This window comes from Phaseolus vulgaris, chromosome 11, assembly GCF_051622355.1.
Source record: "Phaseolus vulgaris cultivar YP4 chromosome 11, ASM5162235v1, whole genome shotgun sequence".
Lineage (NCBI taxonomy): Eukaryota > Viridiplantae > Streptophyta > Magnoliopsida > Fabales > Fabaceae > Phaseolus > Phaseolus vulgaris.
In genome coordinates this window covers 3193498-3207788 of record NC_143508.1, presented here as the reverse complement: position 1 = coordinate 3207788, position 14291 = coordinate 3193498, and the positions used below count along the sequence as shown (strand labels likewise).

Here is a 14291-nt window from a genome sequence, read left to right as displayed (position 1 = left end):
TCTGACCTCTGCTAATGTGCATGCTTGATGTATATATATTCAGCATATTATGCTGGACCACTGATGCATCTGCAGTGTTCAGTTTGCTGAAGTTGTGTATAGTTAGGAATCTCATCTGGTTGTAGCCTATTGGGTGCGTAGTTATGATTGTGTTATCAGCTTATCATATTCCTTTACCAGCATGCCAAGTAAAGAGAAGCTTTTGGTGGAGAGATATATAATATAAACTGCTGCTGAAATAGTTTCTATACATATGAAACTTTGTCACTAAAAATGTAGTTATGGAATTCTCTCTGCCTCTGTAACATATCAAACTTTATGCATAGAAGCCATGGTTTTCGAATGATTGTGGGTTATTTCTTGATGGCCAATTCTACTGAGAGAGGAAGGACCAGCAAGTGACACGTAAATAATTGACACTGCCACTTTGCCAGTGCCAGCTTTCACGTGTGATATGGGATCCAAGAAACAAAGAACTTTTGTCTTTTGGAATTGCTCACTCAAACCAGTTAACTTGCTAAACCCACAAATTTCTTCTTTCTTCTTCATCTCTATGATTTCGTTTTCAAAATAAAAGAAACAAGAGTATGACAATCTAGGTAGAATCCATACTCATAATACGGACACTGAAACGATATGGACACGGATAGGGAAATACGTAAAATTTCTAAAGGATAGGATATGAGAACACGTATCTATATATATTATATAATTAAAAATTATATAAATTAACAATAAAGATTTATGTGCATAAATATGTTTCAGATTATTTTTTGAAACAGAAAAATGTTTTTCATAACTGGTTCACAAAGATTTGTTTCTTATTTTTATAATCATAATGAAAATTTATACAATAAAGTTTGAATTTTGAAAAAATTAATGTATTTTTTTTTTTAAATTGTGTTAGAACCGTATTAGAATTGTCAGAAATCTAACAAATACTTTTTAAGCTGAACACTTCACGGATACGTGTTCTACAAGTGTCGTCGGATACCAACACATCATCTAAGAAGAATATCCAAACTTTATCGATGACAATACTTAAAACTGTGTTACGAATATACCATTTTAACGAGTGTGATTTATTTATTGTTTATATTTGGATAAGAGTTGGTAATTAATGAGTTTTTGAAAAGAGCAATGTTATAATCTTTTTATTAAGTATTCTCCTAATAAAATATTTAAAGTCTTGCAAAAATCAAATGCATTGATGCTTGCTGCACGAAATAAGAAGAATAATAAAAGAAAGAAATCACTAAATTAAATATTTTAGAAAAATTAGAAAAATAAAACATGATTCAATATGTAATATAATTTAAAATTGTATAGTTCCAATCAATCTTTTGTGACACATCGAATTAAAAAAAAATCTATATAACGCATAATTATATTTTTATTTAAAAATTAATTAAAGAACCCGTGATGTTAGATTATTATATAATAATTTCTTCAACCCTTCTCTATCCAAAATCTTGCCCAGAATCACCAATTATTGTGCACTCTCTCATTTAGTTCCATGGATCGTATCTCACCAATTATTGTTGGAGATTTTGGAATTATTGTTAAAATTTCAATGCACATTCACATATTTTAGGAGAGAGAAAAAAAAACTTGCCCAATCCAAAAGCAGAAAAAAAAAAAGTTATAGCTCTTGTCAAATTCTTCCTGCACCTACTTATTTTACTCTTTAACTATACTTCTTAAAATATCAAAATTAAATAGATTACACAATAAAAAATTAATATTTGTGATTTTTTATAATACTAAAATTTATATTCTGGATAACTCAAAATATAATTTTTCCCAAATGTTCAAAATATATATATTTTTTTTTCTGAAAAACTAACATAGAAGGATAGTTATGATAGTCTAGGAAGAAGCTGATGGAGGTGAAGGAAGAGTTTGACCTAGCTCTTGAGCAAGAGTGTGGATCAATTAACATGTAGAGTGAATCGCAAGGTGATGTTGTGTTTGCTTTTATTTAACAAAAGGTTTAATTTCACAAATTATTATAAAACACCACATTTTTTTAAGAAAAATGTATAGGAATAGTGATAATGATAAAATTTATTGTTTATTATTTATACAAATTTTGTAAACAAGAATTTAAAAACAGAGTAACATTTTTAATCATTTGTAAAAAGAAAAGATACTTTCTCAAACAAAACAAGTTTTCATATACTATACGAGCAAGCACTACACACTAAACCTTTGAATTTAAGAAATTACAATAAAAAAAAAACAATTTTGATTAGTTCCCTACCTACTTTGATAACTTCATTATATGAAAAAACTGAACTGATACTTGAAATTGTTAATGTTAAATACTTGAAATTGTAGAATTGTAGCTTTCATAGATATGCAGGTTCGTGACTAAGACAGCAGTATACAAAAGCCTAAAGGGGATCAAAGAAAATCAATGAACCAAACAATTGAGTGTGAATGGCTGGCTACAAGAGCAATACAAATTTTGCTTAGTTCTCCTCCGAAAAATCTTTCTGATTAACAGTGTAAGTGGCACTTTCCCAAAAATAAAATATACATGATTCAGGTTACACAAGACTGAACTCAACTTGCAGATTAACTAAATTAGAAAAAATTAGAAACAAAAATTAATAGAAGAAACATTCAGGAGTATGCACAATAGGCTCACAAGCAGAGACAATTCTAACTCCACACTGTCCTTAGAATAGCAATCTCAGGAATAAATGACATTTGTATCACAATAACTATTTACACACCTAGAGTTCTTGTGGTAACAGGCTGTCTGAGACTTCTACTTATTGGTAGGTGAACGTAAACTTCATGGACGTCTTGTTTACAAACCTCTCCTCTATCCCGATCTATCGCATAGCAGATGTAAATTGTTTCGATTACATTGTCTAGCACATGCACCAGGTAACCCAACACTACTATCAGTAGCACCCATGCCATCGCAGCCACAAAATATGAATCAGTCCCAAGATTGGTACCAGCTTTTAAGATAGCACAGGCCTGGTACATAAACAATCAAGACAAACTTTGCTAAGAGAAACATAAAATAATGATAAAACTGTAAAACAAACTAGTAACAATGTATTAAATAGACAGAATAACTAAATCCATTAAATAACTAACAAGCTTGTTATCCCTAAACGGAAAAAAAGGTTCATATTATTTTTTATGACACTATTTTCCCCGAGCCTGGAGTTTTATAAGAAGATGAAATTTCAATCAACTGACTTGTGTATCCTCCCGCAACCTCCTTCTAATCTCAACACAACTACCAAGATATGAAATATAAATTGACACCAATTTATGGTTACCTAGTAAAAATGTAGAGATGTTAATGGACAAGAATGTTGTAACTTGCAAATTGTCAATATCCACAGGTGTCACAACTACAAGAGAGCTATATAATAAATCTACAATTAATGGAGATTTTATAGCCAATTGTAGAGTCCTTAGTATTATTAGGGAAATTAGCTTCTCAGATTTACATTTTGACACTTTATTGTGAAATTTTAGTATTTTATATTTTTAGAAGCAATTTGCATTATTTTAATGACTTTGATAATCTTATTTTGCAAAACAAAATCTTAAGATAACCTAGAGTTGAGCACTAGATCATCAGCGATTCTGCATTGGGGGTAGAATGTCAACAAAGTCAGCATTAGGTGCTCTCTATAGCATCAATTTCTGAAATCACAGAAAGATACTATTTTGGAGTGTCCATCGCTAGAACGCCAGCACCAAGGGTCGGGCTCAAGAGTTTCCAGTCAGTGACAACACTGGGCACTCAAGGTTGCAGGCCAAGAGTTTATTTTGAATCTTTGGACCAAAAGAAGGCATACGAGGTTGTTTTGGTCAAAGTCTCTAGGAATCTTAACCGGAACATTCAGAGTAAGTTATCATTTTGTGAGAATTTTTTTCGTATTTAAAAACACAAGGGTAGTTATCTTTTAGCATTTTGTTTAGCTAGTACACTCATTGTGTTTGGTTCTCAAAGGAGTCATATACTTGTTTTCCAAGCTATCAAGTATCATGATCAAGGTGGTCCGATTTATCAAAGATTCGTTTCAATATGTCAACAATTTATTTTAGGTGGCATTCTGTTCATGACTGTGGTAGTTTTGTAAAAGCTCGGGAGCCTACTGGTTGGCCTAATTCCTATGAAGATATAGTCCTCAGTCTTGAGCCGGTGAGGCGAAGATCCCAAAGAGTAACATTCTTCAAGCTCTAGAGTTCTTGGCAAAGGATCTAGGAGCACAAATACATTCATTATCCCTTCCATGAAATTTGTGCATCTTTCTACTTACTTTTGGTGTTTCTATAGTTTTTGGGTATAGCAATTGATCGTAGGTTTGTGTGTCAAATGGACCATTGGGCATAGACTATAATTGAAATTATTTGCCAAAAGTATGGGTGTGTTTAGGAATTAAGATTTGTGACCTTTCAAGGAGTACCATGTTGAGTAAAATAAACTACTTGATAGAGTACTTAAATCTTGAGATCTCGCACCTAATGGACAAGTTTTTTAGGTTAGACTCTTCCCTTGTGCTTAAGTCCTAATTAAGTCTAGGGAGTTATAAAATATTGAGTCATGGTCTTGAGTAAAGGAACCGAGCTTAATCTAATTTCGTAGGTTCAAACTACAATTTCATCATTTGGCTTGCATTGGATTGAACTCAAATGTGTAGGATGAAAAGAATGAAATTTTGTACCCTGATGGCTTTATTCTTTCATTTTTCTTAACACTTACAAGAATTCTTTGTCTTCAATTGTTTCCATCTTATGAATTACTAGCTGGAATAGTTTACATTGGTAGTAATTAGCACTTATTTACTATTGGCATGATATAAAGCTTCAATTTCATATTTTTTTCATATCGAAACCTAATAATAATTTTTATAAAAGTTTTCATGTGATGGCAGATGATAGTTGGTATTTGGGGTTGTCAACCTAGCTGAGATATCAGGTTCCATTGTGATGTCTAGCATGAAGTTTTAATAATAACAAAAAAAAAAACTAACTTTAGTTACTATACAAATTATTTCATGCCAAGAACTTACAAATCACAGCACATTTCTAATACAAAATTCATACTAGCATAGCATCACGTACCACAATTGTGTATGTTGCAGAAAAGACAAAAACAATTCCCGCCAGGATCCGAGATGAGATGGTCTCCACGAAAACAGCAGAGAGAAGATTGCGTCTTAGTAGTTCATATGTCATCCTTGCAGAAGAGCAGTAGGCTTCACCAGTTATTGCAGCGAAGTTAATGGTGAACTTGTTGAGGTAATCAACTGCTGTCAGTAAGGCGTTTACACAGCACCGCAGTACAAGGTTCACTATCCCGGGAGTATCCTCTTGTCTTGCACTGTCAACTGCAGAACGCACCACTCGAACAACACAGATAAGCAATCCCGACAAACATATAGTGCCAGATGAAGGACCAAAAGCATTTCTGCAAGCCAAATTCCCACAGTTAATGTTTTCTTAAATGAAAAGCAACCAACCAGTCAACACAGTTGAACACTTCTTTTCATCAGTAATCCTATCAGCCAATGAAGGAGTACACTAGAGGGGAACTACGATAATATATTCAGAAGCTAAAAGACACACAACAGGTAAGAGCAATCTTGAACTAAGAAATTTTCAAAGCAACCAGCAAGAGCTAAACAATTACTGAAAATGGAATTAAATAAGACATTTCAAAACAAGTACTTAAACACTAGATTTCCGGAGTAAAAATTTATGAAGTGAAAATTGATATGTACTGTAAGCAAATCAAAACACACAATTTAAGCCAAACTAACCAATCTAACAGTGGAGTCTAAATGAAACATGATATTAGCAAACAAATGTAAGGCAACAACAACAATGCTGACCTGAGAGAAGTTCGAATACTCCGCTTAGGAGTTTCATGATCCTTAGTGAAATACCAATTAGCAATAGTGCCACTGATGACATAAACTTGAGCTTCAACCATAGCTGCCGCAGACCACAACATGGTGAGAATAGCCAAAGCAAAATAAGCAGGAACCCACGAATCTTCCTTCCACACACAAGCATATCCGCTCTCCAAATTCTTCACCGCAATCTTCCCATTAAACCTCGAAAACACCATGAAAACCACTATCGGCACGTAATACACGAGAAGCCCAAGAATCAAACAAGGCAGCACCCCGAACAAGTTCAAATTCCTGGAAAGTGCGTGGGAAGCGACCCCGATTATGCTGACAGTGAGCTCCACGCGATGCCAATTCATGACCAAGATCCACACGGCGACCCCAATCACCAAAAAGACGAAGACCATGACGATGATCCGGTACGCGAGGGGGAAAGCAGCGCTGCAAGACGAGCCGAGGGTGCATGCGACGAACCAGTAAACGTTGAGGAAAATAGGGATGGCGATGAAGAAGGGAATCGCAGCGTAGACAATCTGTTTGGTGTAATGCTTGAGTAAGAGAAGCAAAGCCCAGCAGAACGGGATGCTGAGAACGAAGGTGATGACGAGGGTCCATATGAGACCCTTCACCAAGTGTGAGGAAGAATTGACGGAAGGCCACAGGGAAAGGTAGGAAGAAGAGGAAGAAGGGTTTAGGACGCAGGAGGAGGAGGTGGGGTCGTAGGAAAAAGAGGAGAGAGAGGGGTAGTTGGTGTTGCGGTGGAAGACGGCGAAGATGCCGAAGGCGAAGGTGGAGATGATGAAGAGAAGGAAGAGGATGAGAAAAGGGAGGTCCTTGAAGGAGCGAGGACCTGAATTGTAAGTGATGTGAAGGTATTGCTGGTTTGACTCCGATTCTTCTTCCACTGCCGAGGATGTCGAAGAAGGGTACGAGGGTTTCGATAGAAAGGGTTGCGACGCCGCCGAGGAATCGAACGGAGAATCGCCTTTGTTGTTCGGATCCTCATTGCCACCCATCATGATAACGCACCCCAACACACAGACACACAAAAACAGAACAAACAGAACAGAAAACAGAGTTTGAGAGTCTCACGTTTGAATGGTGGCTGGCTAAGGTGGTGTTCTGTTTGGTTGGACTCAATTCTGAACTGTTTGGTGGCACTCAGAACATGACTCCCTTCGACTCTAGATTGTTAAATTGGTTTCTTGAATCCAAATACATAAAAAAAAAATTATGAATGAAGTGAAATTCTCCTCACCAGTAATATACTGCAGATTTTGTTTCGTTATTAGGGAAAGGGTAATGGATCTGATGGGGCAAAAAAAGATAATGCAGCAAAACTTTTGAATTTTGCAGTTTGGGTGTATTTTTAGCACGCACAATAAATTAAAATATCATACTTGTATTTTATTTTATTTTATTATATGCAAGTGTTTACTATAATATTAACTGATTGTGAGGATATTCTAATATACTGTTATTGATATGCTTTATGATCAAAGAACGTTTTTTAAAAAAAAAAAATTATAAAATAGTTTGAGAGGGAAGTGAGGCCAAGCCCAATAGAAAATGAGACAGCAAGGCAAAGGATGGATCACGTGAAGCACATGGATGATCTTTGTGTTATGTTATGCATTAGGACAAAAGTACCTTCAAATTAAGGGACACTGCGTACTCTGTTCGAAGACTCTGAGCTGCGATCCACATGTTTTTGGACTCCATGCCCTTCAATCTTTTTAATTAGTTTCTGTTCAGCCTCATGTGGTAAACACTAGTTACAAAACTTCCTTAATATTAAAAAAATGTTTTCATTTATGATTATAATTATTATATTATGTATAAAAAGATATCCGGAATATTCTTGGAAAATATTTCATCAAAATAGATCTTAACACTAAAAGAAAAGTTAGAATAGAGTTAGAAGTAGTTACAACTAAAAAAATAATTATAACTAAAAAAAATAGTTACAACTGAAAAATAAAATATTATATTAGATCATATTTACTAACTTATTTAGTAACTAAAAAATTTAATGAATAATATTTTTTTTTTAAAACTTTATATGTAATTAAAATTGTTAAGTTTTGAATAACTTAAAATGCCTTCTAAGATTTAACAAAAATTTGTTTATTTATTTGTATAAATAAATAATAATAATCATTTTAATAACTTTTTTATATTATATATAATACAATTATTATCTTCAAACGCATCAAATTATATGTAGGTTTAAGTTTATTCATTTATTTAGATGTAGATTTTTTTTTCATCATCGTATATAGTATTAGATAAACTTCCAAATTAAATGATACTTGTGAAAACATTTGTCAAATTTTAAAATATTCTCGTTAAACTAGAGATCGAGATCCGACGATAAAATCAGTTAAAACATAATATATCATTATAGTATCTATTGCATATCTCTTTTTTAATAAAATCAGTTAAAACATAATATATCATCTATTGCATATCTCTTTTAACTAAAAAAATAATCTTTTATTTATAGAACTTTTCCTCAAAATAATATCACAAGATATTAAATAATAACAATTATATCTTTTAAAAAAAATCTTTATCAATTAATATTTTATTAGTTTTTCCTTATTTCGATCTAACTAAAACAATAAAAAATCTTTGTTATATTACTAAAACATAACAAACATTTTCCCAATTACCTCATATCAAAATTTTATTCAATTAAAATCATATTGATAAATTTTATCGATATAACACGGAGAGAACAAAATACACTAAGCTCGGCATTGGAATTAACTCTTAAGACAAATAAAATCGTTAAGAGCAAACATTAGCCTCTCATAGCAACAAGAATTTAGCATCTAGTGAAAATTAACTGTCGTTAAAGCTACTTGTCCAAGTAGATAACTTATAAGTGTATGTAACTTTTGTACATTTTCTTTTACTGTCCATTTTCTTTTACTACACATTTTCTTTTACAATGAAAGAGAAATAGAAGGATTGAATCAAATCAGCTATGTGTGCTAGTTATAAAACGTGTGGCAAAAAAAAATATTTGAATAAAATAATTCTTTCCCTTGTTCAATAACAGAAGGCTGTGTTAAATATAGATACACAAAAATGGCCTTTAAAAAATATAATAAACAGAAAAACATAAACAGACTAAAAAAACACCAAATACAGTATGTTGCTAAGACTGTCACATATAAAAGAAACTGGATTTCAGTATATTTTTGGCAATAACAATCTCTTTTAAGTCAAATTGGGTGTTTGGACTATATTTTGTAAACCATGGTTTAGATCTTGAATCAAACCAAATAATAGTTTTGCAATACCATAACCCAAGCATGTGCCATGGAGGAAGTTCAACTTTCCTCATCCCACTCACTCTTGGGTATCTCCCCAGAGTCTGCTATCACTACCTTCTTTCTGGGTTTTCCACTGTAGGTTCCAGCTCCCCCTTCAATTGCATACACAATATCCATGCCTTCTACAACCTTGCCAAATACAACATGCTCTCCATCCAACCTGCAATGTTTACATCTAAATTGACATCATAACATACTAATAAGTATTAACTACTGATGATGACACAATCAGCATATATCTTTCCTTTATAGTCACAAATTCAAAGGTAGAGTCTATTTGTTGGAGTCCCACTTAAGTAAAATCAACTACTTGATCCAGATTAATAGTTTTTCCTGTTTTCCATAAAAAAAAATACTTGTTTGATACATGCGTGTTGTAAACCTTTAAAAGACTGCACTTAACCTATGAGACCTTAATCCAACTGCATCTGTTCCTCAGTCTAGAAATTGTCAAAACCATGCAATATCAGAACAAAAATAACTTACCAACTGGCCTTCACCGTGGTAATGAAAAACTGTGAGCCATTGGAGTCAGGTCCTGAATTTGCCATAGAGACAACGCCTGAAATCATGGGAGTAAATTTCATATAAACAAGTCAAACACATCTTGAAAATGACAGAAAAACATCAAGTTCTAAAATATTGATAATAAAACGAAATGCTTGCAATGCAACCAAGCAATTTTTTACACACCAGCATGAGAATGTTTAATCTTGAAATTCTCATCAGGAAAGGTGCCACCATAAATAGATTCAGACCCTTTACCATCATGATGAACAATGTCTCCACCCTGAATCACAAAACCAGATACTATCCGATGAAATGGTGTCCCCCCTTTGTAATGAAGCTTTACACCATTTTCACTCTTTTCTTTCCGCCCTACACAACATGGAACACTCCTAATCAGTGCAAGGACCAGTTGGAATTAAATTAATAACAAGATGAAGAAGAGACTACAGCTACCTGTACACAAAGCTATAAAATTTTCTGCAGAAAGAAAATTCAGTCATTAGAAATTGCACTGTTGTAAAGTATAGGTAAACGTTACAATGTGTAAATAGCATATATATCCAACAGAAACCTTCATCAAGCACATTTAAGTTTTGAATGAACAGAAATAACTGAAGTCTAGACACCCTCTACAAAAGTGTGAAAGAAAATGAATATCTACAAACATTACATTTTCTACTAAAGAAGCTAACTCTTGGTTCGGGCAAAATGAAAATTCATATTCTTTAAGCAATTAAGCTGCAAAAAAGAGAACTTGAAATAGAAGAACATTGACATACCCACAGTTTTCGGTACAACTTGGCCATATAATCCAATCACTATCCTACCTGCAGGAGTTATTTTGTGAGTCAAATTAATTCAAATGATTGCATAGGGTAAAGTTTCTAAAGTATTGCTAGACAACCTAAACGCTGTTTATCAATATCAATGTCCAAGAATACTCTATGTGTAATTTCATGAACCTCTTCTATTTTCTCCTCAACAACCTACATCAGAAACGGGAAAAGTTTATCAGTTAAGATGGAAATCATAAGCTGGAAAAATTTACGGATGACCTTATGTTGAAATTACAAGGTTTTACATAGAAAGAGAGATGACAAAAAGAAAATAACCTCGATATATAAGTACAAAAATTTGATACAATGATCTTATTCAAAGACTAAAGCAATAACATTTATTTATACAAATTAATAAACTCCTAATCTAATGCTGTATTATAAATCTAAATCATTGTCTTGAATGAAAATATTTTTAGAAACTATTCTTACAATAGAACGTTTTTAGGATTTACTCTTAAATGAGATAGTTTTTAAGATTATTCTCGTTAATACATGAGTCATACCTTAATGTTCATGGATATTTAGTGTTAATCAATTGTGCTCTCAACACAGATCCACATATGATAAAGTGGATGAAGAAAACCTCTTATATTTAGAATGTGACACGAGATACAACTTTAATCAATGAACCTATACCAAATAGAGAGCTACCACCACAACTAAAGAAGCAGGTTCCAATTTTTGACAATACAAACCTAAACTGAAATTCATTCAAATATAACTCAGGGTAACACACCAAAAGCAGGGAATGATCATGATAAGCTGGGAACGAGGAAGTTTGAACAGAAGACATGATGGTTTGATTTCAGCTGAAGACTCAAACTGAAATCAAAGGATAAAGTTAACTCTGGCAGTATTGCTTGCCCTTGGACTAGAACATTTTTTTGCTTTTCTCATCAAAATACCTTCCTCTTTCTATTTATGTCACATTCTTCTACCCATACGCTATCCTAACCTCTTACCCTGTCTTCACATCCTTCTATCAGCACTAAATGCATCTCGTGCTTTGGACCCTAAAGTATAGATACCCAGTCACTAGTAATTAAAGGAATCATGGGTAATAACACCCTCCGTGCTCCACCTCCTTTTGAATGTCCATTATCTTCTTTCTAAAACCAAACAAGGCACGAACGTGTAAACAAAATCGGTCTGTAGAGATGGATGGCTTTTCAAACTAGCTAATATTTGCCATGTCCCCCCTCCCTTGATGCAATTTCTTCGCAGCTAAACCCGATTTTGCCCATGAAGCTACTTAATTTTCTACTAGTATGCGGATGTTAGTTGAAATACATTACCTAGGTTCATACACCTGGTACTCATAGACTAATCCACCCAAAAATATCCTTAAGCAACTTCTACTCTAAAATGAAGAAGGAACAGATCATAATGCATAAGCATGCTACACAGCTATAGCACAATCCACAGAATCGAGTCATGAGAGCTTCATCACCAATCAAATTGTATAGAAGGGAAGCCAACAAAAATAAGAATAATTACATTGGCAAAATTTAAAATGCATCCGAAAGCAATACCATTCAATTACATTATAAGAGTTTTGTTTTAGATGCGCACTTCCTAGTGAGCCATCACAGATAATGTAAGCAAAATTAAAAAGACAAAAACGCGCATTTTCATTTCCTTCTATAAGAAAAAAAGAAAGTAAAGATGGAAATACAGATACAAACAACGCGCCAAACGATTGGAATGGAACGTTCAGATCAGTGCAAACAAACTGAAAAGAAAAAGTACCAAACACCATCAAACTCACACTAATACCAGCATTATGCCTGAAACCTGGCCCAATTGCCCAAAACAGATCCGAATAACAACAATAAGGATAATAGTTAAATGGCGCACCAGTTTTGGAGTAGTAGAATCATAAGTAGTAGTAGAACCAGTATACGTGAAAATGAGGAAAATTGAGAGAACAAGGAAGAGAAGGAGGACTCGTGGGTGAACGAGAAACGCGATCGTTCTACACATTGCTTCAGTACCCTCTTTGCTCCCTTATGCCAATCAAAGGAAAATCGAAACTTTTTTATCCTCCGTGGCAGATGACATACTGGGTTTCGCTCAGACCTAAAAGGGTAAACGAAACGTTGGAAAAAGCGTAAGTAGCTGTAGCTGAAGCTGAAGATGATTCAAGCTCGCAACAGAGGACGGTGCGCAAAGCGAACAACAGAGCAAAAAAATGTTTATTAACTATTTAATTTGAAAGATGGGAACGATGAGGGGTGTTGGAAAAACCTCACGGTCACACACTGACACAAAAATAGTGAATGAATGAATTTCTGAACTTCGTGGGAAAAACAATCTTAGCAATGTTTTATTAAGATAACAGGTTACAGAATTTAAAATTTAATTTATTTACAAAAAGAAAGTGTCACAAGTTTTCTTCTGTATTAAAATTTAATATATATATATATATATATATATAATATAAATGTCTTATCTGCTTGCTTGACCAATTGAAGCTCGTAATTAAAAATATGTTTTTATTTTTTAGTATAATTATTTTTTTTAGTTTTTATATTTAATGTCAATATTCAATTTATTACAGTGATTTTAAAAAAATCAATTTGATTTCAAAAAATTTTAAAAAAATATGTAATTTGGTCTTTTTTAACTGATGATGATGATGATTTGGTACACATAATGTCATTAATATGCAAACTTGGACGCTACACGTAGGCACCAACTGTTATGGTTTTTTCTTCTTCCCTCCATCCATTATTCCCCATCAGGACCGCCACTCCATCCTTCATCCTCATCGCTTTGATTTTGACCCGAAACTAGTGGGGATTTAAAATGTTTTTTCCTTTGCCGATTATAGTGTTTCATCTCAATGATTGACCAAAGTGTTTTTCCCTTCTTCGATTTTAGGGTTTTCTGACCTTCACGATCTTCACAGCCTTCACAATGGGCTTCTCCCTCGCGATGGCCTCTCTTTGGTGCCTTCTAGTCGTGGGAACAGTTGTGGTGGTTGGTGTACTAGTGCTCAACGCATAAGAGGTCATCGCATCATCGACAGCGAAATCTGGTAAGCTTGACACGCCGTCGACATCCATGAGACTTGAGACTTGATGCCGAAATGCAAGTGAATTCACACCTAAGACCTGAGGCAGATTCATTGGGGATGGAGAAAAACGCTATATTTCAGTATCACGTATGACTTTCAAAGTATTTATAGTAGCAGAATTGGGCAAAGAAATATGAGTAGAAGAGAAATTGTTTGATAACAGGAAATTATTTTAACCCAATCATTGAGATTGGACTAGAAGAACCTGAACAACTACTGGAATTCTAATAATATGTCTTTGGCATTGATGATGACATGCCATACTCTTAACTGAATTCATATAATTCATCTACATCTGCAAATTGTTTAGTGCGAAAAATTGATTTAATGCTAGAGAAACAGGAGAAGTGTTGATGGAAGGGGAAAGGATGGAGGCTCTGATGCAATTGGGGAGAATTGATGGAGGGAAGAGGAGGGATTACACTTAGGCCCTGTTTATTCAGGGCGATGGAAAGAAGGTATTTACTATTTGTGAAGAAAGTGTCAAAACCAATACAGATAGAGCCAAAAGCACATGGAAATTGAATTTTTTTTTCCATAAAAACTTTTTTTGCTTAATTGCGAAGAAAGATACAATTTATTAAATAAATATATATTTATTTAATTAATTAATTAATTACAATTT

The 14291-nt window shown here is 33.7% G+C and overlaps 2 protein-coding genes across 2 annotated transcripts; both read right to left on the bottom strand.

Moving 5' to 3' along the window:
* Window positions 1-2468: 2468 nt before the first annotated feature.
* Window positions 2469-7335, bottom strand: LOC137824893 (Plasma-membrane choline transporter family protein). The gene is made up of 3 exons (XM_068630571.1): window positions 5874-7335; window positions 5104-5449; window positions 2469-2994 (listed from the first exon to the last, which is right to left on the bottom strand). The coding sequence occupies exons 1-3, from the start codon at window positions 6911-6913 to the stop codon at window positions 2734-2736; spliced, it is 1647 nt and encodes a 548-aa protein (XP_068486672.1). The 5' UTR covers window positions 6914-7335; the 3' UTR covers window positions 2469-2733.
* Window positions 7336-8909: 1574 nt separating this feature from the next.
* Window positions 8910-12889, bottom strand: LOC137825586 (peptidyl-prolyl cis-trans isomerase CYP21-1). Its single transcript, XM_068631290.2, has 7 exons — window positions 12445-12889; window positions 10653-10734; window positions 10528-10575; window positions 10202-10225; window positions 9932-10117; window positions 9725-9800; window positions 8910-9398 (listed from the first exon to the last, which is right to left on the bottom strand). Exons 1-7 carry the CDS (start codon window positions 12568-12570, stop codon window positions 9236-9238), a joined length of 705 nt encoding a protein of 234 aa, XP_068487391.1. The 5' UTR covers window positions 12571-12889; the 3' UTR covers window positions 8910-9235.
* Window positions 12890-14291: the final 1402 nt, after the last annotated feature.